The following is a 27,297-nucleotide window of genomic DNA, read 5'->3' on the forward strand; positions in this document are numbered from 1 at the left end:
ATAATTATACACACATAGTGGGGAAAAGTATATATTACATTCCTCTCATTGTGGGCCCTGGACAATAGATACGATAAATCAGAAGAGCCATAATCATCAATCTTACCTCACAATTAAAGTCATTTTTCTTTCAAATGGAAGGTACTGAAAGTTTGCCCTAAAATGACAATAGTTGGAAAACGGTCGCACGAGCAACAATTTGTTTAAATTAAACGGCAAGCATAAAAAGCTCTCCGCTTATTGCCTAGTTTTTTGCCCAATCTTGCTGCTGTCTCGAATTTAATTAAAAAAAGTTTATTTAGTCGAAGGCCATTTGTGTGGCAACCTTCAAAGTGTCAAAGCTTTTAGGATTAAAGGAGAGTGAGTATTGCGGTCCTCGAGCAAACAATGGTAGTTATTTCACATACGACAGAAGTATATTTAAATTAGAATTGGTGGCATTGTTGACTTTAAGCAGCCGCGAACGTTCTCTCTGATGGTTCGGTGAAATTTGCTATCCTGAAATTACACAGCTGGGGAAAGTCTATTGTTTTCATATAATTGAGTTCTGCAACTCAAAGTTACATCCGAAAAGATCCTATCTGTGATTGTCGAAATGGGTTTTATAATCAGAGTAATTGTTTCCACGCGTTTTATCACCTCTCCGAGTGAAAAATAAATATTTTGCCACCAAACAAATATTATTTTTCTCGCTTGTTTGGGCGTAATATCGAGAGTTCCACCAGTTATCATAAGGAGAATTCAAATAGCGCTCGCTCGGTTAAATATTTACATCGAACGATCGAGATTTGCTGTTTGATAACGTAGTATGTTGTAATAAAATTCAAATTGGGACAATTTCGTACGTTAGATGCAACAGATTTGCCATAAATTGTAATTCCTGGCATTGTACGAGTCGAAAAGTGATAAAATCAGTTCGAACCCGTTAAATAATTCCATTAGAGGTGTCGACTTGGACTTGCCAGCTTCAGATAACTTGCCAACTCCGAAACTGCTATAATACAAACCATGCACGTTTAGCACGAACCTAAAGGAATAAAATCTGCTTAATATTAGCACAGACTTGAATACATGATCAGAAATTGACAAACTTCCACACAACAAACTCAGTCGGAAAAATGATGAATTTGTTAGTACTACAGTGTAGTAGAAAAATATGTTATAAGATAACAATAAGGTTGTTAATATTATCACTATAAAAGTCTAAATGTTATTAATAAAAAATAGTTTTAATGCGAAGTATAACTTACTACTTAAGTAGTAAGTTAAACTCTTCTTTCTTGTGTAGATTCTACGACGCAAGTGAATAGTAAAATCAACTACAATTTAGGTGTAGAATTCACAACTACAAAACGTTAGATTCCAACTTAGTCACAACTTCTAGCTATAATATGTATACAGCGTGGTTTAAAAAGATGTTGCCAAATGTTAGAGTCTTATAGCTGTCATCAAAACTGACATAAACCTTTTGATTATGAACCGTTTCACCACTGGAGCCATTTAGATTTAAAGAGTATGCAGACATGCGTATATTTAGGACGAAGCAAAAAACAACGCTAGAGCAACCAAGGGTCCTTTTGCTGAGTATTTTCAAAATCTTGTTGAAGTACATTTTCGTTAATCAAAAATTTCCAAAGAGGTGAAGATCTATCTTATCGCAGTTGGCCTGTCCAAAGTCAGGATTTAATCCCGTTGGATTTTTTCTTCTGGAATTACATCAAGTTTCTAATCTATGACCTCCTGTAGCCACACACAAGAAACTCTTAGAGAGTTTGCGGCCTTTTCGTGCCGCAAGATCAACAAATAACAAATGGTTCCAGAGGCAAAACGGCTCATTTTTGGCAAGGAATTTATTAGCAGAAAATTTGAACCATCCTGTATATCACTGTTTCAAGAAGTGTCATTGACAATGACGGTCATCTTAAGTTCACATTGCGTCATGACTTATAATAATTCTAAAGCTGTGGTGATGTGGTAAAGTTTACTTTAAATGGTATTTAAAATTTTAAAGTTGAAATAATGGACCACCTATTTGTTTGTACAAATAAATGTTTTTATTATTATTATTATTATTATTATTATTATTATTATTATTATTATTATTATTATTATTATTATTATTACAGGAGTCCATTTAATAAAAATAACAAGTTAATTTTTACAAGTGACAAATAAATCACTTGTATAAAGTTTTATGAAATAGGCTCCAGCTGTTTATTTATATCGAACTGGAAACATTTCAATAGAAATCTCACTTTGAGGTTTGACGTGTTTTGCAGCAAAAAAAGGGAAAAATTCTTATTTCTATTCCTATTTTCATTCCTATTCCTATACACATTTTTTTTCTACTTTGTTAAAACTTAAAACTTAAAAAAATACAAGGCTATTCTTAATACATTACTTCTATATTTATTCTTATTTTTGTTGCTCCTCCCATTTCTATTTCTATTCTTATTCTTTTTTCTATTCTCACTATTTCTATTTTATTTCTATTCTTATTCCTACTTCTGTAAGGAGTAAACCTATTTCATTTCTTATTCCGATGAAATTTCTCATTTCTATTCCTATTCTTAACAATAATAGTCATCTTAAGTTCACATTGCGTCATGACTTATAATAATTTTAAAGCTGTGGTGATGTGGTAAAGTTTACTTTGAGTGGTATTTAAAATTTTAAAGTTGAAATAATGGGAAGTTATGCTGTATGTTCACTTATGTGAAGACTGGAATCTTCAAGAATTTATTCCGCATTTTTGCAGTGTAAGTAATTTTCTATTATTATTGGAATTTTATGTATTGTTGATGTTTAGAAGATCGTATTTTAGATAGATTTTTAACAGGTACAAACCTAAGACAGTTTCACTACTCTCCTGATAGTTTTTCTAAGTTTTATAGAGAGAAATACTTCACTAATAATAAATTACAGGTCCAAAATAATTATTGTAGCTACGTATTGTATGCTATCTATTTCATGTATTTTTTTGTAAATTGTGTACTAGTACAGTAAAACCTCTCAACAACGGACACCGATGGGGAGTTTTTAATTGTCTGGTGTGGAGAGGTGTCCACTAATGGTCGGTGGGTAAAATTACATATACTTATTTTTTTTGAGAAACATTGGTTGATTTGTGTGTAACTATAACATGGTCATATGACAAAGTGACATTAGAAAATAGATAGGATGTGTTAATCTCTTAACATAACGCTACAAAATTCAAAAAATGCGTTATACTATATGGAGTTTTGAAAGCATCATTCATTAAATAACTTTTATAATGATACTCGTACATAACTTCGGCTACTCCTATTTTTTTGTGACATCGGAACGTGACATAGTGACTACCGAGGGTATATTGGATCTGCTGAACCCTCAACGCAACACCACAATTACCGAAAAAGAACGATATTTATAGGGCTGTGAAGGCATCATTCAATAAACTACCCACTAATTATATTCAAACATTAAATAGCAGCAAAAGTATCTGAATTTTCCAAAAAAAAGTATTTGGCTCGTACACAGAATTCTAGAATAACAGTTTTGTATAGCTTTAGGTATATTTAATTCTTTAAATTTTTTGACCAAGTAAGATTTGTAAGATTCGTGACAGTAAATATTTTGTAATTTATAGAGTTGGAAAATTACTGGAGAAGGACCATAAATGAAAACAAAAGCGAATTATGCAACGTTTCGTCTTATTACATAAGACATCATCAGGCTGACGAACAAGTTATTATATAACATCGACAATTTAAAAACTATAAAACTTAAAACGTTGCAAAACTTTTTTTGGTTTTATTTATGGTCCTTTCCCAGTAATTTTCCAACTCTAAAAATTTCAATTTTTTTTAGTGAACATTTTGTTAGTAAACTTTTAATTATTAGGTAAGTATGTACATTGTTATAAGTTAAAATCTTTTCAAATTCAAATTAAATTAAAAAGAAAATTTGTCAACAGATTTTTTACTTAAAATCTTGAATTTTTGTTTGGTTGTTTTCTAGGAGCCGTGGTTTCTACAATAATTTTTTACATAACACATATTTTCAGCTTTTTTTTTACAGGTTGAAAATATTCAGACCAGCATGAGTTTACTTTGGTGCTAAAGTAATTTTCCTGTCTTTATAACTATCGTCTTCATCAATCTTTTTATATTTAATTTTATATTTATATAAAATATATTTAATTCTGAATTTTGGATATAGAATTTTTCATCCATTTCTACATGGTCCATCAAATAAATGTTTATTCTTTGCACCGTTGCCCGTTGTAGGAGGTAATTTCTTATGGTATTGTAGTAAATGGTAATTTTTTGTTCACGTCCGCTATACAGAGAGTCCGTTGTAGAGAGGTAAAGTAGAGGGATGTAAAGAGGTGTCCGTTATTCGGAGGTGTCCATTAAGGAAGGTATATCTGTATATCTTTTTTAATAAAATAAAGTACACATATTTATAATCACTGTATTGTTATTACCTACCTCGTCGAAGTCTATCAAAATTTAATAGTAACTGCTAATCACTCTAACAGTAATATCTACTATAGTGATATCTATATTAAAAAATAGTTGGTTAAACACACCGTATAACGCTAAAAATTACCCCACCAAGTAGTTGGGGTCTACTTCACTACTATAGCAGTAATCATTTTAATCAAATATATTCGAGAATTTTCTTTACAACATCAACACTACTCGCACTCCCCCCTAAATCCGGCGTATGCACCTTATCCTTAGCCACAGCTTGAAAAATCGCATTTTCGATCACCTTCGCATGCTGCACGTACCCCAAATGGTACAACATATCTACAGAAGCGTTCAACATCGCGACTGGATTCGCGATATTTTTATTAGCAATTGTTCGACCACTGTTTCTGGTCCCTGGCTCAAACACGGCATAGTGGGCCCCATAGTTCCGTCCAGAGACAAGACCCGGTCCCCCAATCAACCCACAAATGACATTAGCCACTATATTCCCATACAAATTCGGAGTTAAAAGAACTTCAAACTGTTGCGGTTTGGTCACAAGCTGCATACAACAATTATCGACGATGATATCGTTGTGCTGGATGTCTGGATAATCCTTAGCAACTTTCCTCGCCGTTTGGAGGAACAACCCGTCGGAGAATTTCATAATGTTGGCTTTGTGCACCGTTGTTACTTTTTTGCGGCCGTTCTTGCGAGCATAGTCGAAGGCGTATTTGGCGACGCGTTGCGAGTTCTCCTCCGTTATGATTTTGAGGTTTTCGACGACCGTTCCGTTTCTAATGCTGTGCTCAAGCATGCAGTATTCGCCTTCAGTGTTTTGGCGCACGACCACAATGTCCACATTCTCGTGCTTTGCTCTGACACCAGGATAAGACTTGCAACGCATCAAATAGACGCACAAATCCAGCTCGTTACGGATGGCCACATTGCTTAGGCGAACAGTGGTGTCTGCACTGAACGTGTCCACGTTACCCTTAATGGCAACTCCGTTGCGTTTGATCGAAATAATAGCGTATTCCAGGTCGGTGTTGTCTTCGCGATTTTCGTCAATTGTGACCGTTTCGAAATGGACCGGGGCCTTGGCCACTGTGAACACTTGGCGGACGAATTCCATCAGTTCCGGCCCTATCCCACTTCCGGGGATCATAGTGACGGTGTGCTTGCCGCCGTAAAGGGCCAAAGGTATCGGCGTGGGTTTGACGCACTTTGGTGTCTTGTGCTGCTTCTCGAAATCGGAGATGGTTTTAGAGCGTGTCACACTTTTCCAAAGCCAGTTTTGGGGTTTCAACAACTTGAAAACTGTGCTTGGGTTCATTGTCAAATTTTGACAATGACAATAGATGTTGTTAGGATTGAGATACCGGCGGCAAATTAGTGCCCTAACAATCCGGAAGCCCCTAAAGGGATAACATAATACTAGTGTGATTTAATTTAATGTATACGGAATTTATCTGTGTTCTAAAGAGGATATTCGTATTCCGTTTTCGCGCCGGTCGATGCACATAAATATCTTCCGGCTAAAACTGGAGTCTAAGATGTGGCAGTCGGTAGTAGTTCAGTGCTGGCTGCTATAAAGCACAGCCGCTATGTCCTTGGTGTTCATTACTTTCAGCTGACGCTTAGAGATGTTGATTTTGGGACGGTGGACACTAATACTGGCGACGTCATCATAATTTCGACAGATTTGCCTTGTTAATATTGCCGCACGAAAGTCGGAAAGCGAAATCCAAAAAGCCGGATTGGGTAATAAAACAATGTCAGCGAATAAAATATTCATACACGGGGTGGAATTATTACAAGGAAGCGCTGTTTGTTCAGGACGAAGTGGATTTACTTAAAGTTCAACGCTAGTAATTACCAATAAAATCTGTTTAGTTTATTTTTTTTCACCAAATATACACCACAGACAAGCGTATTTTCAAAAAATACGCACAAAAATTTGTGTGTGATTAAGCGAAGCATAAGATAAACATAATACTTTGGTCTTTACTTAATTCACAAAAAATATGCCCTCACTATTTACCATTTGAAGCCATGCATTTGGACTGTTAAGTTGTTTGATCCAAACTGCGAACTAAATGGAAAATAATGCGTCTGATCATTCACTTATTGCACTTCACCCAACAATTGACAATACTTATCAGTACTTATTGTTATAATAGTAAATAAGTAAAGCGCAGCTGAAGGCAGTTTATTTAAACACAGCTTTTTTATTGTAGCAACGTTTTCTTTGTACACAATAAAGTTTTACAATAGATAATGTTGTTTAAATTAAGCAACTCTCACAATAAGATGTTATGACAAGGGTGACCCGGAAATATTTACGATACCGATCGGTTCGTCTGAAAGACTACAGCCTGTCGACTTGTCTGAGTGATTAGCTTGGGTTTGGAGTAATCACAATAAAAATTTAATGGTGTACAAAGAAAACGTTGCAACAATATCTACATGTTGCTGGCGTTTTAACTTGAAATCTCCAAAATACTGCCATTTGTCTTCTCTATCAAAAAAGAATCATGTTAAACTTTCACTAGATTTGTAATTAAAAAAGTATATACCGGATGATCAGTCTCGAACACCACATATTATTATGTCTTTTATAAAGTAACGTTAGGAATAATAAACAAATGTAAAGTCATGGGTAACATTTTATAGAATTATACACTATGATTCCCATAAAAGAGCGTCTTTTAGGTTTAGAATTGATTTATAGAAAGCTCTGTTAAAATTTAATTCGTTGTTAAAAGTTAACAACGCGAATAGACTAATCAAATTGCTTCACAATTGGTCACGTGATCAGTTAATCACGCATTTAACTGCGAATTAAATTAAAGAAGCTTCTATAAACCGGTCTTTAGTCTGTTACATTGCCTAGTTTTACTTTTTAAAATCTTTCATTTTTCTGTGTATTAATTGTATTAAGTATTATTATGTCACATCATTTTGAATCATCCTATAATGTAAGTAGTTTTGAGGACTGAAGCTGTTCACCCGGTATATGAATCCACAGTTATTCTGAGACTGTTAAGAGAAAACTGTTAAAATTCAAGATGCGTTAAATGTTATTTCTATAACAATATAACCAATGAAATTGACAAATATTTTTTTAACATAACAAAAGTGATTACTGTAGGTATCATAAAATGTCAAAAAAATTGAGAGAATTTTTCTGAATTTTTTTTATTATTATATTTTTCTTTTTCCTTGTTTCCCGATAAAGCTGTTCTGCGAATTTTAGGACAACTTGCTTGTTTTTTCTAGTTTCATTTGCTTATTTAATTTATTTTAATTAGTATCTTAAAACACACAATAATATTATTTTCTGGACAGTGGTATTTCTATGGACCTGTTTCAGTGCACTGATTTTTTAAAACTGAACACATGATCATACAATTGAATAACACTATTCTTATTTGTGTTATGTAAGATGTTCAGCCAAATATACTTTTTGCAAATACAGAACATCTAAAAACTGTAATAATGCGTTGATATGAACTTTTTAAAAGTCAATAATGTTATGTGATGTTCTGTATGTACGAGTATATTTATGTTGGTAAATAAAAACCGATATTTTTCAATTCTCTTGAGCGTTAAAGTCAATTTATTTGTCGTTAGAAACCTGTAAATAGAGGTTTGATAACTGTCGGACCATTTGCCGTAGTTACCCATTTATGAAATACATTTTCCCTTTAAAAAAGTAGTCGGAAAAATAGAAGCTGGGTAAATTTTGATTCGGATAGGTCTTTGCTGATTAGTGATTAATTATCTCGTTTATTGGGATTTGTCTAAAACCTCCTTTTCTTTGTTTATGTATCATAATTATGATTTATAGGTAAATAGTAATATCAGAATTTTGCTGATTTCACGAATCATTAATTAACATTTGTGTGATGATAATTACTTTGCAAATACGAGTACATTCACGACCACTCAGCATTCAAAACGGTGTTTTAATAGTTTCAATCAAGCATGTTCTTTTATCAATTATTAAACAATAAATAAGTGCTTGAAGGCCTTTCATTGGTTTTTCCACCACATAAATGTCAGTGACGATGACTTTATCTTTGGTTTCTAAATTTGAGGCATTGTATTTCTTTCAAGGAACTCCATTTCAGGCACTTTAAAAGATGAATAATGTCATGTCATTATGATGTGGTATTAAAATATTTGTTAGGTGCAAGTCAACTGTAATATTTTTTCCGAAAAGCTGTTAGAAATAATGAAATTTGGCTTCCTTTCATACGAGTACGTATAAAAGTAAACTTTTCACTCTTGTAATTTGCTCGAAAACGATCCGAAATAAAAGGAAAGAGTGAAGAGGAAGCTGTTCCAGGCAGCATCGACCACGTGAATACGAAACAATAAGCGCCACACTTATTGTCTCAAAGAATTCTTCCCTTGTTTATTATTCTTGAAACGTGCCTAGTGACTGGGGACTTGTTATATTCTGACGTACAAAATGTAATTGCATGATTCTGTTCAAAGTGTCACAGTTAAGGAATCCCACACCAGCCAGCTTGTCCACAAGTCGTCGGAATTTTCTCGTGTTGCTTTTACCTTCCGGAATAAAATTTCAACACGGCAATTCCCGCAAAACCCCAATGACGCATCCAAACGAAAGTCGCTAGTTGTCTTAGGTCAAGATGTTGATTTTGGTAATTGTATCAGTGAAAGTAAAACGAAATATAACTAAATCAAGCGAGAAAAACCCAACAGGGGGCCGTATATAAATTGATAACGACTACTCCGAGGTTAGTATCGCTGTTTACACACTTTCACTCGCACTTTCTTGGTGTCGGTCATTCGAGATGCATTGCCTTCTACAAGTAAGTCGACGACGAGCAAATTGCTCATTTGTGCGCCCAGTTTTGTCTCCTTGCAGCCATCTTCACGTGCGTGAAGCCACAATTGACCAGGATCTCAGACGAGGCCATTGAGTCCACGCTCAACGACAGGAGGTACCTTCTGAGGCAGCTGAAGTGTGCCACAGGTGAGGCACCCTGTGATCCCGTAGGACGCCGCTTGAAAAGTAAGCAAAGTCGCGATTTAAATGCGTGATCAAAACAATTAGCACACGAGCAACTTTCACTAGAAAGTCATCAAATGTTGTAGGTTTGGCTCCGCTGGTCTTGAGAGGGTCTTGCCCGCAGTGCACTCCGCAGGAAATGAAGCAAATCCAGAAGGTCCTAGCCTTTGTTCAAAAAAATTATCCCAAAGAGTGGAACAAAATCCTTCATCAATACGCCGGCTGAAGGCCAGGTGTGGGTAGAATAACGATGTAAATCATTTGCATCTCATTATTTATTGTAATAGATGCAGTTTTTTATTGTTTATTGAAGAAATTTGTTCGTTATTAGAAATGACTTTGTTATGTGAAACAAGTAGTCTAGTCTAGGCCTTGAAACTGCCTTTGTTATTAAAACTGTAGCTTTAATTTGGAACAAATAAAACATTTGGGAACACACTCGCTTGTTTACTTCCACACCAATTTATTAGAAATTATGACAGCGATGTTGCAACTATCATTGGCCAACTGAAGACTTCGCGTGATATTTATTCATGAGCCGATACGTCAGCTTAATCGCTCTTTGAATTTAAACCAACGGAATAAATTACTAGGACGGCGTATTGGTTCCCATTCAGAAACAACGTCGTTTCGGCAATTAAATTTAATGAAACTCGTTACAAAGCGAATATTTTCGGAAAGGCAGTCAAAAATGAGAGAAATTTGAATAGAAATGTCTCCGTTTGTGATGCAACGAGATTTGAATTATTTATGGCTGCTAATGATGTATCGTTAAACATTTGGGTTTGGAAAAATCACCACATTTTTTCATCAATTTCTGACTCACATCAGGATATTGTTTTGTAATAATTAAACTGAGTCACAAAGTCTTGAAATAATACTGTCACGGGCTCAATTAAATCGATTTGATGTAACAAAAGGAACTAATTGAGCTACTTACTGGGACAGTTGAGATTTAATCTTTTCGCGTTCTGCTCTTTTTGGGTAATCCCCTAATTGCGCCAAGGGGCGCCCTCTGTGAAACAGCGGGCCGAAGCCCAACTTCCAAACGTCGATAAATTTCAAAAACCAAAAAACATGTAAGCAGTTGTCACCAAACTTCGCAAACTCCCAAATACGCTTACATGAACTTACAAGTGCCAAAGTTGCAGGCTTAGGATCAAGCATGCTAACTTTACAAAAAAATTCGAACCGTTGTACTGTTTTCAGTAAAATAATTCCGCTTTTGCCTTGACACCGTTACTCCACAACAACTTGTATTTAACAATTCTGAATTGTAAAATCTCAATATTTCCTCTGTTAATATTTACGAAGCCACGAAATCGATTCAAAGCCAGCGCTTGCGTCTTCACAACGTCTACACAACTCACACAATGAAAACGTTTCAAATATTTTTATTTTTGCTGTTTTGTACGTCTTTTACAAACGCCAGGGGCGTAAACGGCGGCATGAGTTGTGCAGGTATGTCACACAAACACGAATTCAAAAATAAATCAATTTCTTCCAGTTTGCACAGTCCTAACTGGGGTTACAATGCAAATTGCTGAACTGCACGAGGAAGACTTGTTCAATGCCACGAAACGACTCTGCAATGTTTTACCAAATAAAATACGAGACCCCTGTTTCCGAATTGTGGACAAAGTGGAGCCTTATTTAACGTAAATGTGGCAAAATTTGACGCCACGGTTGAAATAATTTTTCTAGAAATTTGTCCGAGAAAATTACTCCAGATTTGTTCTGTCTGGTTTATGGGACGTGTAGAGTGGACAAGGGGCAGCCGTTTTGCCACTTGTTTCCCCTAACTATGGAACAGGAAGAAATGGAAAACGTTTTAATAAAAGTACAAGTCGTTTTTTTAATTTTTGTTTTAAATGTGATAACTTCAGGAAAGGGAAAAAATGCTTCCAAAAATAGATTTTTGCAAACTTCCATACATCAAAGACATTTGCAACATTTTAAACAACTCTTACACGTCCTTAGCCCCCGTTGAGGACTTTGATAATGACGGTTTCAGCGCGATGGAGACTGGGAGGTAAATTTTGAATTTGTAACAATTGTTTATTTTCTTGTAAGAGGTTCGGACTGGAGAGGGAGGGATTGCGTGGACAACGACCCACAAGTGTACCCAGGACGGCGGCCTTTAAATTCGGATTATTTCTCCGACAGTAGGTAACTTCCAACCACATTATTTGCAAAAATTACAACGAAAAATAGGCAATTGTAACGGCATTTGGGGCACCAAAAACGACACCTTCCTGTCTTTGGAGCAGGAACTGTGCAAAAAATCGCAACCTAGAGGCTTGATCTTCATCGGTGACTCCATAGGAGCGCACTTCCATATGCCCGAAGTTTGGATAAACCCACTGTTATTTAGTTGGGTAATATCTCCAATTTTTGTAAAATTGACACGATTTTTGCACTTCCAGCCGGGTTTAAACGGCAGCAGTGTCATTCTGGACGAGATCGACTGGCCCCAGTTTGGGTTCGCCACCGGTTTCAAAAACATAACGAGGAATATTTTGATTCAAGGTTTGACTGACTCTCTTTATTTGCGACTGCGGAATCGCAACAGATGCAATCACCGGGATTACCAAAATTTGTCCCAAAACGGTGCTTCCAGTTACGAAGGACTTAATCATGTGAATTCAATTGCAAGAAATCGGACGACTGATAATCCAGCTTTGGTTATCTACGCCATGCAAGGGAATGATGTTTGCAATAAGTAAGTTCGGTTCTAAAATTAAGTGAAACTTGAATTTATTTCCAGTTTTAATGACACGATAAATCATATGACGCCTCCGGAAACGTTTAGACGAAATGTTATGAAAAGTTTGTTTTTACTCGACGAGAAATTACCGCCTCAAAGTCACGTAGTTCTTGTTGAATTGGTTGAAGCGGATTTTATTTTCCCGGCAATGGCTGAGAGATTGCACCCAATTGGTAATCAATAAACCAAGAAAAAGTTAACATATTTTTGGCATTTTTAGGACGATTGCACAAAAACGTATTTTATAAAAACTTGTACGAGTGGTTCAATTGTATGCAAATTGGACCGTGCACTGGATGGTTAAACGCAAACCAAACACTTCGAGACATCACTAGTAAAGTGAGTCAGTTCTGGTCCAAACTCACTTAAGTTGTAATTTTTTTCCAGAGAGCCAGAAAATTATCAACTATTGTGAAATACATAGCGACAAACGAAACCTTCAAAAATTTCCAAGTCCATTATATTCAAAACCCAATCAATTATTTAGTACGCAATGACAAAATCAACATCACAGAATTTCTCGAACCTGTGGATAGCTTACACCCAAATCAAGTCACTGATTTTCTTTTAACAAAATTTTTTGCTAACTGTGCCTTTTCAGAAAGCCCAAGTCTTGTTGACTGAAACAGTGTGGAACTTCCTAGAGAAGCTCCCAGTTTTGGGACCTGTCAACCCACATAATGACGAAATAATAAAGATTTTTGGGGAACAAGGGGGGCATTAAAATATTTTTAATAAAAAACGTTTTTATTAAAAGTTGTAGGTCCAAGTGTCAGTAATTTCGTTTAAATCTTTTCCTTCAGTCAGCTTAACATATCTCGCTTTAGTGCCCGTTTGGAATATGATTACTTCAGTCAAGAGGAATTTTTTATCTCCTAGGTCCCCACTTTTAGTCACGGTCAAACTTTTATCAGTTGATTTAAAATTCAACGATTCTAATCCAACCATCATGGAACCTTCGGCATCACAGTTGTTATCACTATCACACTTTAGCGCCACTTTCAGTTGTACCAGTTTAGTGCCCTAAAACCAGTTTTAAAAATTGGTTAAACTTTGAAACACTTACTTGGTCATCAGTAACCCACGGAATAATCCCTCCTTCCTTTACGAACGCAACCAAATCAGTATCAACCAGAGTTAAAGTAACCCACGTTTTGTTTCTCCAAGAACCAAAGGCTTCGCCTCCCCAAAACTCATACCAGACCTTGACCGCTTTGGGTAAATAAATCGTAATTTGTGTCCGGTCAGGCAAAGTCGGGTGAGCCACCAACAAGTGCCTACCCACCATGTACTGATCGACCAAAGGAAAAGTGTCGTTATCAGTCGGAAAATCGTAAAACATTGGCCTCATCAACGGCTCTTTGTCCTGATTTAACACAGTGTTGTAATAATAAAGCAGACTGTATCTAACTTCAATGGCCCTTCGGGCCGCTTGTCCGAACGCCCCAGGACCCAAAGACGTCGGGTCACGTCTTGGTAGATCGGACGAAATGCGGAAAATGGGTGCCGTGGCACCCATGAGGTACCATCTGGTACACAAAGCCTCGTGTGCGGAAGCATCGAAATCACTGGTCGAACCACAAACCGGAACACTGGTCATTGGACTACCAGCAATGCTGTTGTACAAAATTTGGGTTATGGATTTTTTGAAGTTGACCCAAGAAATAGCCACGTTTTGGATTATGAGGGGTTGGGTGGTTTCGAAATTGTGTGCCGCGGTCATGACGGAACTTTCGGTTAAAACACCCAAAAAATTTTGGGTTTGAAGGGCCCCATAGTCGTTATGGTCCAAAATTTGTGACTGGTTTTCACTCGAAGCGTCCCATGGAAGAGTGTAAGACATGGCGTCAATTATTTCCTGAAATTAAAACACTACACATTGAAATTTACTTGCGTTTGAGATACTTTTGAAAAGAAACGGAAGTTTTCGTAATTTTCGAAAACGAAAGAGTCGTCTTTTGGCCAATTGTTATTCAGGATAAAGTCACGCGGGAACGTGTCTTTGAAATATCCTTTCAGTTCTTCAGCCAGTAGTTGCACAAACAAATCAATCGAAGTGTGTTTAAAAAAGGGAAACACAACGGTGTTCTTGAAGTACTGTCCTTTGTACGTCTTATTGTCACTCTTGTAAAAAATGCCCAATTGGGTTCCATTATCGTAGAGTGCGCTACCGAAAAGAATCTACAACATTACTTTAAGACAGAACATTAAATCATTAAAAATCGTACATGTGGGGGCACCGAGAGCATAAAACTGTGCCCGCTATCAGTCAAACTTTTAATTTTTTCAAGCACGTTTTCAATATTTTGCTCCGACTTTTCTTTCCTCAAGGCCGTAACTAAATTATCGTGAAAACAGTCAGATTCGTATGGAAAATCAATACTTTTCTCTTGACTATAATCACTTAGAATGTCTTTAAGAGTAGTGGCAGTTCCTTCCCTAAAAATCTCCTAAAGTGGAGTCCAATAATTTGGATAAAGTACCTGCAAATGTGGACTCCGAGTGTTTTCATGTCAATTGTCCCCCATTTTCCTTTCCTCTGCTGTGTTATCACATCGTATGGTGTTGGCCCAACACTTAGCTCCAAGACAATTTTTTCCCGTTCTAAACTTTTCAAACTGACTAATTTGGACGGTAGTACCGTAATCTCGAGAAGGCCACTGTGCCGTACCACCAACCCATGGTATTGTCCATTTTTGTGGGCCATGAACACTGGTAAAGTGTTGTGGTCGTTGTTGTTGGCATAAATGACTTTAGTGAGAGTTGAGTTTTCGTCCAGATCGATCAGGACTTGGCCCAAGCCGAATAAGTACTGATCTGTGAGTTGAAACGACCATTCTCTGAAGTTTTCTGATACTATCAAAGGGCCATCTGCTGTTGTTAGAAGGATATCTCCGGAAGTGTTTCTCGAAATTTCCACAAACAAGGGATTATTGCTCACATTGACTTTGTAATTTTTATCAAGGACTTGGTTTGAGTCTACTGTTACAGTGGAGTCGTGTAAAATAATTTGAACATTGTTCTCATCAATTTCGTTGATTGTTAGCGAAATTTCTTTGGTTAAATCTTGCCCAAAAGGCGATTTTTCCAAACTTCTGTCGTACGTTTGTGAGTTCCCTCCTTTATTGTAATAAAAGTACTTCGATGGTAAATAGTGATAACACAGTCTAGTTGCGTTATCAAAACAACACTTGATATTGGTGCAGTAATCGTATGTTGCATTTATGTCTGTTCTACCACACGTTATCCTGTATTTTTTGTCAACAGAACAAGTGTTTGCGTCTTCGACTGGAAACGTTCCTTTATCGAATATAAAAAAGTAAACAAGGACTGGGACTACGACGGCAAAAACGAAAAGAGTTAGGAGACCTTTGGTGGGTTTCTTTCGCCAAATTATTATCACTGGTGATGCCTTTGGTTTCACTTTGTAATCTTCGCGAATTTCGTTTTGTTCAAGAATGAACTCCATTTCGAAAACACTCACATTTCACTAAATTTGACGCTCAAAGCGAAAAATTCGTATCAATGTGATAAGATATTATTTTACATTCTTATAGATATGATACATCAAGGATTTGTGTCACAATAATTATCGTTAAAATCAGCGATTATATCAACCATTAATGTACAAAAGATCCATTTCCCCACAAAAACCCGTTATTACGCTTTCAAATTTCCCAGAATGAAGACCCAATTCTTCAATTTGATACAAAACTTTGCAAAACAAACCACTATTCACGGTTTGCACATTATTGGAATTCCGAAATTACATGTTCTAGAGCGGTAAAAACAATTTTTGGAAAATTCTATTCCCTTTTTAGAATTTTTTGGGTTTTGGTCGTAACGATGGCAGCTGGCGGAGCCATCGCTATCACCTATTCAAACTGGATGCGTTATCTGGCAAATCCGACGGTGGTTTCCATTCAGAAAGATTTCAGAAATTGGCTCAATCCATTTCCCGCTGTTACGGGATGTTTTGTTGATAAAACCGATAAGAAAAAAGCCGATAAATACATTCAAGAGTAATTTGTTTAATAATGGTCTGTTGTATTATAATTTGCTTTTGCAGAAAATGGGGTATTAATTCATCTGACCCAAAGTACGCATATTACATGGATTTTATCAAAATTGTTAGCAACATTACGTACAAGAATTTGGGTCAGCTTGATAAATTTGTAACTGACCCAAAATTGCAAAATATTGATTTAACTGATTTGACTGCTAAAGTAAAGCAATTTTAAACCGAACAATAAGTAAAGTTGGGTTTTAGGTCCACCCTGACCTTTCAGGAACTCTAGTTACATTTGACACCAAACATAAAACAAAGTGGGATTTAATTATGTCAGAGTTGGGCATGTGTTTCTCGGTTAATTCTCTTTTTGTTGATTTATTAACACTTAAGTAGGTTACAAATTTGTTTTTGCTAATACAATGTGTTCAAAAATGGCTGTTCATCAAGTCACCTATGAAATTTGAACGTAGTGTGCCGCTTAGTTTAAATTGTGAATACTATAAAAGGGGCAAATCCGGCAAAATGGTACAAAAACACAAATCAAGTCAATTTCTACACTTGAAACATCTTTGCCGAAAAATTCAAAAAAAGAGAGTAAAAAGTTAAATCAAAAATTTGACAGAGTACAATTAGTATTATTTGTATTTGGATTAAGCGGCACATTGAATTTGAATTCCATAGTCGACTTGATGAACAACCATTCTTGAACACACTGTATAACACGAATTTTAGCCCAAATAAAACATCAGTCGTAACACAGAGGATTCTAAGATGTCACTATTTGAACGGTCTGTGCTACGCTCGGTATGACTCGGACCCAGACCTTCCCATAAAAGTCGGTACGTTTTGTTCCAATGTTAGCTTATTTTTTTCCTCTTACTGCAGTACTACACCCATTCGTACTTGGAAGTAGCTCATGCGACCATCGACCCACCTTTAATAGTCCACGAAAGCGAAGAACTGGAAATAAATTACAGAATGCAAGAAACTGAATCTTCTCTAGCATTACGTGACCTCTCGCCTTTGCAGCGAAAATGCCGCTTTTATGACGAACCAATATCTGACGAACTGCCAGTCTACAGCAGCAGTCTGTGTTACATGGAATGTCGCTATAAACTTGCCTTGAAATTGTGTGGTTGTCGACCGATTTTTTACCACAATTTCGGTGGTAAAGTATGTGATATAAAAGGACACCTCTGTCTGGCCCAACATTCTGATTATATCACCAAGCGACCTAGTCAAATTGGGTGCGATTGTCCGCAACCGTGCGATATCATAATTTATTTCCCTCAAGTTCCCAAATTTACAAAATGGTAAGTTTGACAAAAAAAATGCAGGAAAAAATATGATTTGTAGGGAGTATGGATATTTTGAACAGAGAATGACCTTTAGGTGGGCCCTTTTAGCACCCACGACCAAGCTTCATCGAGACGTGCTTTTTGGGTTTGAGGACTTAGTTGGTACTTTCAATAATTCGGTAAATTGCCGTTTCTGAAGATAATGTTTTAGTTTCTTTCGGTGGCACTTTGGCTCTGTTTTTAGGTATCAGCTTTATTAGCGCCATTGAATTTGTGTTTCTGTTAGTTGAAAATATTTACGTTTTGTATAAAAATCAACGCAAGACCAATGTAGTTGTTGTTGGCCCTTTCCGGAAAATTCACCACTTTTAAATGAAACACGAGCAACTTTAAAATTTTTATTTTAGGAGAATCTAAGTACAACTTTGACTTAAAAATACACGATTGTTAAAATCAAGTTTCACAATATAAAAAATAAAAAACTGACTATTTCAATTCAAATCAATTTGATTCAGTAATACATTTAAAGTCACTTAGACGTTAACACTTAGCCACTTAACAATCTTCTCCGAATGTCTCATCATCCACTTTGCATTCGCTTCACCTTGCTCTATCGACTGTCTTGCTGTTCTTAAAGCAACACCAAACTCATTTTCCCGCGCATCAACAAACATTTTAAACTGAAAAAACCCCATTAAAATGTTTCCCCAAAAATTGAAACACTCACATCATCAACTTCAATCTGGCTGTTGAACTTGGTCGTGCAACTCCTGACTATGCTACTCAATGACATGGAAGACGCTCCAAGACTGAAAAGCAATTACAAGAAATGACCAAGTCAGCCGACAAACTTACTAAGTCCTCAGTCGATTCCAGTGCGTTTTTAGGAACCTGTAAGCCAGTTGTTGCCCAATTGGGTTACTTGTAACAGCGGCAAAAACACGAGCTGAGTCGTGTTTCCGAATCCCCGAATTTTCAGTAATGGACCATTCGAGAAATCGGCTCAAAATCCAAATTTCTTTTGAACAACCGAGAGCCATCAGAAGAGTTTCTTTCTCGTTTTCAACGTTGGCGTTCAGGTAGCGCTTCCACGCAAAATCCCACTCTTCCTGGCCTCCGACACTGATAGCAGTGCAGTATACAATTTCGCGCAGATTTTCCGATATCCTGGACAAAGAAATTGACAAAAATTATTCCCAACTTTGGGAAGATACTTACAAGTTGCGTTTGTCAGGGTCTGGGGAGTTCCTCCAGGATTCAAACTGCTGAACTGCGTTGATAATACAATCACGGACCCCTAATCTGCAAGCGCGACTATTGATTTCTAAACGATTGTATGAAGTCAAATGTTGGTCGTTTTCGCTTTCGTTGAAACCCAGCTCGTGGTAAAAATCGTTCAGTAAGTCGAGAAGGTATTTCTGAAATTGGTAATTGGACTAAAACTGCACCAAGTTCCCAACCACTCACTTTATACTTGTCGAAATGAGCCGTTCGTACAAACATTTGGTACAAGTAGTCCAAACTAGTCAGGGCAGCTTTCCACGGGACGTATTCCCGTTCTTGTTTCAGATATTTGGTAACATTTAGAGCAATGTTATAGTCGAGGTAACCAACCGACGCGAGATGAAGAGCATCATCCAGAAGTTGGGCCCGGTTTTTGGGGTCAAAGACCAAATGGCCGTTCTTCTTCAACAGTTGTTGCACAATCAAATTCCAGTTTCTTGGATCATAATTCACTCTGTAGTAACCCGTTTGGTTAACATTGACAAGTAACCAATGGTTCTTCGGTTGCTTTAACTCATGGATTGTCAAAATCTGTTCGTTACGCATCCAAGTTGAATGGAGAACGTTTTTGGGGTTGGTGTAAGCGATTGGTATCCACCACAAAACCAATTTTGAGCTTTGGTCATCGTCATTAACTAGGAAACGTTCTTGGGTGAAAGTGACTGAATCATTTTCGTAGTTTCTGTAAGCTGTGACTAGCGGAAAACCAGTTTGTAGTATCCAAGTATTCATAATCTTCTTAATTGTTACGTTTTGATCAAGAACTTTATCTTCGTGACCGTGCGATATCATAATTTATTTCCCCCTTGTTCCCAAATTCACAAAATGGTCAGTTGGGTGAAATAAAAAAGCAAGGAAAAATATGATTTTGTAGGGAGTATGGGTATTTTGAACAGAGAATGACGTTCAGGTGGACCCTTTTAGCTCCCACGACCAAGCTTCATCGAGACGTGCTTTTTGGATTTAAGGACTTAGTTGGTATTTTCAATAATTCCGTCAATTGCCGTTTCTGAAAAAAATGTTGTAATTTCTTTCGTCGGCACTTTACCTCTCTTTTTAGGTATCAGCTTTATTAGCGTCATTGAATTTGTGTTTCTGTTAGTTGAAAATATTTACGTTTTGTATAAAAATCAACGCAAGACCAATGTAGTTGTTGTTGGCCCTTGCCGGAAAATTCACCACTTTTAAATGAAACACGAGCAACTTTAAAATTTTTATTTTAGGAGAATCTAAGTACAACTTTGACTTAAAAATACACGATTGTTAAAATCAAGTTTCACAATATAAAAAATAAAAAACTGACTATTTCAATTCAAATCAATTTGATTCAGTAATACATTTAAAGTCACTTAGACGTTAACACTTAGCCACTTAACAATCTTCTCCGAATGTCTCATCATCCACTTTGCATTCGCTTCTCCTTGCTCTATCGACTGTCTTGCTGTTCTTAAAGCAACACTAAACTCATTTTCCCGCGCATCAACAAACATTTTAAACTGAAAAAAAAACCCTTAAATTGTTTCCCCAAAAATTAAAACACTCACATCATCAACTTCAATCTGGCTGTTGAACTTGGTCGTGCAACTCCTGACTATGCTACTCAATGACATGGAAGACGCCCCAAGACTGAAAAGCAATTACAAGAAATGACCAAGTCAGCCGACAAACTTACTAAGTCCTCAGACGATTCCAGTGCGTTTTTAGGAACCTGTAAGCCAGTTGTTGCCCAATTGGGTTACTTGTAACAGCGGCAAAAACACGAGCTGAGTCGTGTTTCCGAATCCCCGAATTTTCAGTAATAGACCATTCAAGAAATCGACTCAAAATCCAAATTTCTTTTGAACAACCGAGAGCCATCAGAAGAGTTTCTTTCTCGTTTTCAACGTTGGCGTTCAGGTAGCGCTTCCACGCAAAATCCCACTCTTCCTGGCCTCCGACACTGATAGCAGTGCAGTATACAATTTCGCGCAGATTTTCCGATATCCTGGACAAAGAAATTGACAAAAATTATTCCCAACTTTGGGAAGACACTTACAAGTTGCGTTTGTCAGGGTCTGGAGAGTTCCTCCAGGATTCAAACTGTTGAACCGCGTTGATAATACAATCACGGACCCCTAATCTGCAAGCCCGACTATTGATTTCTAAACGATTGTATGAAGTCAAATGTTGGTCGTTTTCGCTTTCGTTGAAACCCAGCTCGTGGTAAAAATCGTTCAGTAAGTCGAGAAGGTATTTCTGAAATTGGTAATTGGACTAAAACTGCACCAAGTTCCCAACCACTCACTTTATACTTGTCGAAATGAGCCGTTCGTACAAACATTTGGTACAAGTAGTCCAAACTAGTCAGAGCAGCTTTCCACGGGACGTATTCCCGTTCTTGTTTCAAATATTTGGTAACATTTAGAGCAATGTTATAGTCGAGGTAACCAACCGACGCGAGATGAAGAGCATCATCCAGAAGTTGGGCCCGGTTTTTGGGGTCAAAGACCAAATGGCCGTTCTTCTTCAACAGTTGTTGCACAATCAAATTCCAGTTTCTTGAATCGTAATTCACTCTGTAGTAACCCGTTTGGTTAACATTGACAAGTAACCAATGGTTCTTCGGTTGCTTTAACTCATGGATTGTCAAAATCTGTTCGTTACGCATCCAATTTGAACGGAGAACGTTTTTGGGGTTGGTGTAAGTGATTGGTATCCACCACAAAACCGACTTTGACCTTTGGTCATCGTCATTAACTAGGAAACGTTCTTGGGTGAAAGTGATTGAATCATTTTCGTAGTTCCTGTAAGCTGTGACTAGCGGAAAACCAGTTTGTAGTGTCCAAGTGTCCATAATCTCCTTAATTGTTACGTTTTGGTCAAGAACTTTATCTTCGTGACTTTGCAAAGTCAGGGTGTGCCACAAGTCGTCCTGTTCCGCATTACTATACATCCGGCTTTTCAAATACCTGTTCAAGCCTTTTTGGAACACTCGCATTGATAGGAAATGTTGCATCATTCGCAAAATTGAAGCACCTTTGGAGTACGAGATTCGGTCAAAAATATCGTTGATCTCGTCCGGATTATTCACTTTGATCGATATTTGGTGCGAAGTCCTCAAAGCGTCCAAAACCAAAGCCCCGTGAAGCTCATTAATCACAAATTGGTCCAACTCTTTCAAATGCGGATTGACCTGAAATCCAACATCACCAACAAACAACCACAAAGTCACTCTCTACTGACCGCATTGGCCCCCAAACACTCCACATAAGTCGCAAACCCTTCGTTCAACCACAGATCCGACCACCAAACGGGAGTCACCAAATTACCAAACCACTGATGCGCCAATTCATGCGCTATCACATGAGCAATCCTTTGCAAACTCGCTTTACTTGAAACCTTCTCTTCGTACAGCAAAACCGACTCCCGGTACGTGATCAAACCCCAATTTTCCATAGCCCCTGCGGAAAAGTCGGGGAGACCGATCATGTCGATTTTTGGGAGAGGGTATTTAATGCCGAAGAAGTTTTCGTAGAATTGTAAAATTTGGGGACCTATCTGGAGACTGTATTTGGTTTGTGAAAGCGCACTGGGGCGGGCCCAGACCGAGAAACTCCCGTTTTTGAGACAGTCGAAGTCGGAGATTACGAAAGCAATCAAGTAGGTGGACATTGGAAGGCTTTCTTCGTAATGGTCCCAAAAATAATCAGGGAGGTTTTTGCTGAAATCGTAAATGTTTAAACCATTTTGGATGAGTTGGGACTACGGAGGACTATAAGTTAGGACGCGAAACGAGATACAAAATCGCACCCAAAAAAATTAATATGGTAAAGTAAAATTGAAGGCGCTTTGAGCGTTATACTGTCTCGACGGCAAATCGTTTTAAATTAATTTAAATCCAACTAATTCACTAATTACTAAAAAAATATACTTAGAAATGTTGAGGTTTGCACTCTTAATAAACTGATAAAAACTGACGACTAAAATTTTCATAAGAAACAGGAGAAAAAATTGTGCATTGTCTCGTATTTTTCAAGACGCTGCGAATACGGTTAAAGATATAAAAAAAATGTTGGGAGAAAAGTTGTAGAGAATTAAATTTTCTACAAAAAAGTCCGTGACGCCATATTTCTATCTTCAATGGTTGAGGTATAATTTAACTCTCCAATATTTGACCACCGGCAAAATGAAGCAAATCCGTCGCTTGAGCGTCTTTGAACGACTTTGAGGCCTAAATGGTTAAAAATAGAGATATGGTCTCGCAGACTTTTTTATAGGAAATTTAATTCTCTACACCTTTCTTCTTAACATTTTTCTTGCATCTGTAACCATATTTGCAGCGTTTTCAAAAATATATTGCAATGCCGTTTTTATTAAACGATACTTATGATAGATTGACTTAAAGTCCACAAACTAAAAATATTTTCATTATACTCAGAGTGTTGTATACAGGCTGGTGAACCAAAGTCATATTTTTTAAATAGAACAGCCTATATATTTTTGCATAATTAAATTCTACGCAAAAAAATAATGTAATGTTACTATTATGTGTCTATCTTTTTTCGTTTCGGAATTATTCAACTTTTTATTATAAAAAAAAATTTGAAAAATCACTGCGAAGTCACCTATAATTTTGCAACAAAAAAATTCAGAATATCCTGTAGTTTTATCATTAGTCTTTTTACTTGAAACACGCAGGTAATGTACAGGCTGTGTCAAAAAACAAAAAGTAGAATCAACTATTTTTTTTCAAATGGAACACCTTGTCTTTCTTAACCATTATCCATAGCATTTTTTATAAGCTTTCTAATGATATGCGGATTGTATAGCAAATTATAAATATTTAAATATAAATAAAAGTGTTTTTTAAATTACATTTTTCCTTTTTTATTTATCTTATTAATTCCTGATGAGTAAAATTTATTTATGCATCAAGTGTAATAATTAAATTAATAATAGAATTACTTACATTAGTACACGTAAAAAAATTGCCATTTGATTTATCAGATTCTAGGATAACAATTTTTTTGTAATAAAATATATTTTTTTTAATCTTAAAAAATGTTTCAGATTTGTTTTCAAACCTTATACCATTAGAAAATTTTTATGGAAAATGCTATCAATACGTGTAAAAAAATGAATGATGTTTCATTTGAAAAAATAAGTTATTCAACTTTTTGCGTTTTGGTACATCCTGTACATTATCGGCGTGTTTAAAGTAAAAGTCGACTATTGCTAAAACTACAGGATATTTTTAGGTTTCAGTTTCAGCAAATTTGTCAAAAAATATTCATAGGCGACTTCGTATTGATTTTTCAAAAATTGGTCTTCTTTATAACGAAAAAATGAATAATTTCGAAACAAAAAAATATATATAGATAGACCTTTAATAATTTATACAAAGTTACATTATTTTTTGTCCAAAAATATGTAGGTAGAGTGTTCCATTTAAAAAATATGTATACAAATTTGAAATCTTTTAATTATAGTTTACGATCAAATTTTTTTATTTTACTATTGAGAATCTGATGCTCTAACTGCCTGTACTTTTTTATTTGCAATGTATTAACGGTTACACAGTTACAACCATTTTTTCAAATTCGTTGCACTGAAAACTTAGATGGTAATGGAACAACTGCGCTCTCTGGAGATAATAACGAAATTATCAAAGACGGGAAGGTTTTATTTGTACGTCGTTTCGTATCCTAACATTTAGATATCCGTAGTTGGGACTTACACAGGTTCTGGACTTCCAATTTTGGGCATGTTTGAGATCGAAGTCATGTTTTTGAGTCTAGCGAGACTGATTTGAAATCGAGCTTTCAAAGCTGGTTCATCGAAGCACGGGAAAGCTTTACGCGCATCTGTTGCTTGAAACTGGGTTGTGGCAATCCACCTTAAATTAGTTCCTTATTTTTGAACGCTTTTCACAGAAATGATTACCTGAGTTCGTTATTAACACTGTAAGAGCTTCGGTAAAAGCCTTGGAGTAGATCGTTCAAAACTCCCTTAAAACTAATACTGACATAATACTGGTGACCGGATTTCAGCGGTTCGTTCATGTGGATAATCAAGAACTGACGACGAGTCTCATTAGTGACTTGCCTAATTGAAAGTATTTCGTTATTAAAGTCGTAGACGTTGACGCGATCTATGGCCAAATCATCGGCGTGTAACGTGACATTAAAAGTAGTAACAGTTACATTGATGAGAATTGTAACTTCTCCGTGGAATGTGAAGTTTCCTTCGACGATAAAAGGGATGAGTCTGATGGCGTAAGAATGCGGTTTGACCGATCTAGGTAGTCTCACGTCCAATTCTTCAGTCTTTATTTCTTCAGTTGTGGTGGACACTGATTCCGTTACGACTTCTTCACTCGTCGTTGTAACTTCCAAGTCCGAGTGCTTGTCGTAGACTATCAAAGTGGTTTCTTCAAACTTGGAAATCGGCTGACATGACGATAAGTGATAGACTAAAAGCGCCGTCCCGATGATACATCCCACGAAAAGAATGAAAATAAAAAGCGCTAGAGCTTTGGAAACGGCGACAAATCTCTGCTTGCCGAACGTTGTAACTGTTGCTTCCATTACGGCAAAATCTTCGCGAGCATGGGTCATGCCTAAAATTTTATAGTAATGAGAAATTTATATTTAACTTTACTAGGTCATAACCTAGATGGTATTTATAACTAGTCCACTATAAATTTTCTTACATGCCTTGTATTTTACTTACTCGACGTAAACAAACAAATTAATCGAACAAGAGAGCTTTCATTATGGAATTAAGCGCAATTACACATTAATGAGACGAAACGTTCGAGTGTCTGAATTTTTCACAAACTTATCCTAATTGGACGTTGGTGAAATAAATCATTAGTTATTAGTTCGTGTTTGATTATTCTGTGGGTGGTTAAGGAACTGCGTACGACAGGAAGGGAATGATGAAGCCTCATTACAAATGAGTCTAAGATTTCTTTTATGACAGATCGTAATTTAATACCTACAAATGAGATAGGGGCGTGCCACCCGCATCGCCCTTCCGTTCAGATTATTACGCATTTTGGAGATTTTTAAACGAAAAATAGTTCAAAGCGAATTCCGTTCGGAAATAGCTGTGCTTGTTTAACCGGCCGTTTCGGTTTACTTTCAAGTCAATCACAATTTTCTGTTCTATTTTTTTACTGGGCTTAATAATTTCCACTGTACTGAATCGAGTCGTTTTTCTTGCATATGGTTATGTACTCGAACATTTGTCCTATATATTTTACACACATGTCGTGACAGCCGAAGAAATGTTTTCGAGGAAAGTGAGTTTAAATGACCTTTTAAGTGACACGTTTTTTAAAAATAAATTTCTCCATATTTTGATTTGCTTGCTGATAGAGCTTTATCGCAAAGAATTTTGCAATTATCGATCCACAACAAACATAAAACTGCAAGTGCTCTTAAATGCGGTTACCGAAACTTTATTGGAATGGCTTGTCATAAATGAAATGAATTATGTTCATTTTTTGTCCGACTGCTTCATTTGTCTCACGCAATAAATTATCTTCCTCTTCATCCCAATGATCTCACTCATTTAATTAAAAATTGTTCAGCCGAGCAAGACGAAATAATTCGAAATTGAATTTCAGGTGATTAAAACTTGATCGCTCAAGTTTACTAAAGTGTAATTACACCGTAATGAAATTACACAGCTCGTAATACAAATAAAATTACATGGAAGCAAAAAAATCGATAAAAATTAATTTTTCGCACCTACCTTCGTATTCCGCTTCTGGGGCCTCCTAAGACATGATTCCCCTATCGCTCTTATCAGAAACACCTAACTTTGAATTTGCGTCTTTCGGCGTTGTAGGCTAATCTACTACTGAATTTGAAGCTTGGCGCTAGATTGCGCATGGCGTCCCTAAACAATTTCAATACAATTCATAGACCAAACGTGACAGAACTAATTCAAACGAAAAGGGATGGGGGAGACTCTATTGTATCTAATGCACCCCTTTTGCAAGCTCTAGTCAAACTAGATGCATCCGAAAAAAATCCCAACCGACAGCTTTTTCACCACCTGATCAATTCGAAATTATTATTGGTAAGTGGGGCAAAAATTCGGCGCCTTGAAACACGGACAGGCGACACATTAGATAATAAATCAACTTCTGGACGTATTATTTCCGTTCGTTTAAATTCATTAACAGGTCAAGGTTACAATTGTTAAATTGTATTAGGTTTTGTTCACATACAATGTGTTTGAAAGATCGAGGGATGGACACGACAAGCGTTGGCAAACAATTTATTATGTAAAATCGATGTAATATATTGTAATAACTTGCTTTACGTGATAAGAAAATACCAAAAGTCAAGGCTGTGGATAGGAAATGGTTATTGTTGTTTTTGAATTGCAATTTTTCTCAGTTCTCAGCGACCCAGAACTTGATCTCATAATCCCCAATT

At 36.5% G+C, this 27,297-nt stretch overlaps 6 protein-coding genes across 9 annotated transcripts; 3 read left to right on the forward strand and 3 right to left on the reverse strand.

Annotated features, from left to right (window-relative positions):
• Positions 1-4,429: 4,429 nt before the first annotated feature.
• On the reverse strand, positions 4,430-6,225 carry LOC657626 (isocitrate dehydrogenase [NAD] subunit gamma, mitochondrial). The gene has a single exon (XM_964073.3). It carries the CDS (start codon positions 5,791-5,793, stop codon positions 4,645-4,647), a length of 1,149 nt encoding a protein of 382 aa, XP_969166.2. The 5' UTR covers positions 5,794-6,225; the 3' UTR covers positions 4,430-4,644.
• A 2,668-nt stretch (positions 6,226-8,893) lies between these two features.
• Csp1 (chemosensory protein 1) lies at positions 8,894-9,942 on the forward strand. 2 transcript variants are annotated; one of them, XM_008202712.3, is made up of 3 exons: positions 8,894-9,304; positions 9,345-9,507; positions 9,591-9,942. In XM_008202712.3, exons 1-3 carry the CDS (start codon positions 9,287-9,289, stop codon positions 9,728-9,730), a joined length of 321 nt encoding a protein of 106 aa, XP_008200934.1. In that variant the 5' UTR covers positions 8,894-9,286; the 3' UTR covers positions 9,731-9,942.
• An 864-nt stretch (positions 9,943-10,806) lies between these two features.
• On the forward strand, positions 10,807-13,046 carry LOC657467 (acyloxyacyl hydrolase). The gene is made up of 11 exons (XM_963925.4): positions 10,807-10,965; positions 11,012-11,162; positions 11,209-11,344; positions 11,391-11,536; positions 11,578-11,669; positions 11,719-11,882; positions 11,931-12,226; positions 12,272-12,444; positions 12,492-12,610; positions 12,659-12,823; positions 12,873-13,046. The coding sequence occupies exons 1-11, from the start codon at positions 10,878-10,880 to the stop codon at positions 12,993-12,995; spliced, it is 1,653 nt and encodes a 550-aa protein (XP_969018.3). The 5' UTR covers positions 10,807-10,877; the 3' UTR covers positions 12,996-13,046.
• Positions 13,000-15,816, reverse strand: LOC657390 (lysosomal alpha-glucosidase). Its single transcript, XM_963853.4, has 5 exons — positions 14,755-15,816; positions 14,500-14,710; positions 14,177-14,452; positions 13,338-14,129; positions 13,000-13,294 (listed from the first exon to the last, which is right to left on the reverse strand). The coding sequence occupies exons 1-5, from the start codon at positions 15,738-15,740 to the stop codon at positions 13,022-13,024; spliced, it is 2,538 nt and encodes an 845-aa protein (XP_968946.2). The 5' UTR covers positions 15,741-15,816; the 3' UTR covers positions 13,000-13,021.
• Positions 15,817-15,929: 113 nt separating this feature from the next.
• On the forward strand, positions 15,930-17,982 carry LOC103315048 (sodium channel protein Nach-like). Of its 3 annotated transcripts, none has more exons than XM_064356354.1 (8): positions 15,930-16,054; positions 16,093-16,293; positions 16,341-16,497; positions 16,542-16,672; positions 17,016-17,118; positions 17,169-17,596; positions 17,640-17,743; positions 17,793-17,982. In XM_064356354.1, the coding sequence occupies exons 1-8, from the start codon at positions 15,954-15,956 to the stop codon at positions 17,951-17,953; spliced, it is 1,386 nt and encodes a 461-aa protein (XP_064212424.1). In that variant the 5' UTR covers positions 15,930-15,953; the 3' UTR covers positions 17,954-17,982. The 3 variants fall into 3 exon arrangements, with proteins under 3 accessions (XP_064212424.1, XP_064212425.1, XP_064212426.1); XM_064356355.1 differs by having other exon boundaries at positions 17,676-17,743; XM_064356356.1 differs by having other exon boundaries at positions 17,640-17,760; positions 17,826-17,959.
• On the reverse strand, positions 17,967-26,925 carry LOC657239 (aminopeptidase N). The gene is made up of 14 exons (XM_064356232.1): positions 26,606-26,925; positions 24,788-25,463; positions 24,582-24,740; positions 22,088-22,565; positions 21,150-22,037; positions 20,901-21,100; positions 20,538-20,849; positions 20,410-20,491; positions 20,217-20,361; positions 19,049-19,635; positions 18,800-18,999; positions 18,437-18,748; positions 18,309-18,390; positions 17,967-18,261 (listed from the first exon to the last, which is right to left on the reverse strand). The coding sequence occupies exons 2-14, from the start codon at positions 25,459-25,461 to the stop codon at positions 18,115-18,117; spliced, it is 4,266 nt and encodes a 1,421-aa protein (XP_064212302.1). The 5' UTR covers positions 25,462-25,463; positions 26,606-26,925; the 3' UTR covers positions 17,967-18,114.
• Between the last annotated feature and the right edge of the window lie 372 nt (positions 26,926-27,297).

This window comes from Tribolium castaneum, chromosome 4 (genome assembly GCF_031307605.1).
Source record: "Tribolium castaneum strain GA2 chromosome 4, icTriCast1.1, whole genome shotgun sequence".
In the NCBI taxonomy this organism is placed as follows: domain Eukaryota; kingdom Metazoa; phylum Arthropoda; class Insecta; order Coleoptera; family Tenebrionidae; genus Tribolium; species Tribolium castaneum.

Bases quoted from the DNA above. Each gene is read 5' to 3' on its own strand.
- LOC103315048 (XM_064356354.1), top strand. From the start codon at position 15,954: ATGAAGACCCAATTCTTCAATTTGATACAAAACTTTGCAAAACAAACC. The intron at 16,055-16,092 runs GTAAAAACAATT...TTCCCTTTTTAG, and splicing joins AAATTACATGTTCTAGAGCG to AATTTTTTGGGTTTTGGTCG. The intron at 17,119-17,168 runs GTCGGTACGTTT...CTCTTACTGCAG, and splicing joins ACCCAGACCTTCCCATAAAA to TACTACACCCATTCGTACTT.
- LOC657626 (XM_964073.3), bottom strand. From the start codon at position 5,793: ATGAACCCAAGCACAGTTTTCAAGTTGTTGAAACCCCAAAACTGGCTT.
- LOC657390 (XM_963853.4), bottom strand. From the start codon at position 15,740: ATGGAGTTCATTCTTGAACAAAACGAAATTCGCGAAGATTACAAAGTG. The intron at 14,453-14,499 runs GTACGATTTTTA...GTAATGTTGTAG, and splicing joins TGCTCTCGGTGCCCCCACAT to ATTCTTTTCGGTAGCGCACT. The intron at 14,130-14,176 runs GTATCTCAAACG...TTTTAATTTCAG, and splicing joins ACTTCCGTTTCTTTTCAAAA to GAAATAATTGACGCCATGTC.
- LOC657239 (XM_064356232.1), bottom strand. From the start codon at position 25,461: ATGACCCATGCTCGCGAAGATTTTGCCGTAATGGAAGCAACAGTTACA. The intron at 20,492-20,537 runs GTAAGTTTGTCG...ATTGCTTTTCAG, and splicing joins TGGAATCGTCTGAGGACTTA to TCTTGGGGCGTCTTCCATGT. The intron at 18,749-18,799 runs GTAAGTATCTTC...TTCTTTGTCCAG, and splicing joins GACCCTGACAAACGCAACTT to GATATCGGAAAATCTGCGCG.
- LOC657467 (XM_963925.4), top strand. From the start codon at position 10,878: ATGAAAACGTTTCAAATATTTTTATTTTTGCTGTTTTGTACGTCTTTT. The intron at 11,345-11,390 runs GTACAAGTCGTT...TGATAACTTCAG, and splicing joins TGGAAAACGTTTTAATAAAA to GAAAGGGAAAAAATGCTTCC. The intron at 12,611-12,658 runs GTGAGTCAGTTC...ATTTTTTTCCAG, and splicing joins TTCGAGACATCACTAGTAAA to AGAGCCAGAAAATTATCAAC.
- Csp1 (XM_008202712.3), top strand. The intron at 9,508-9,590 runs GTAAGCAAAGTC...CAAATGTTGTAG, and splicing joins CGTAGGACGCCGCTTGAAAA to GTTTGGCTCCGCTGGTCTTG.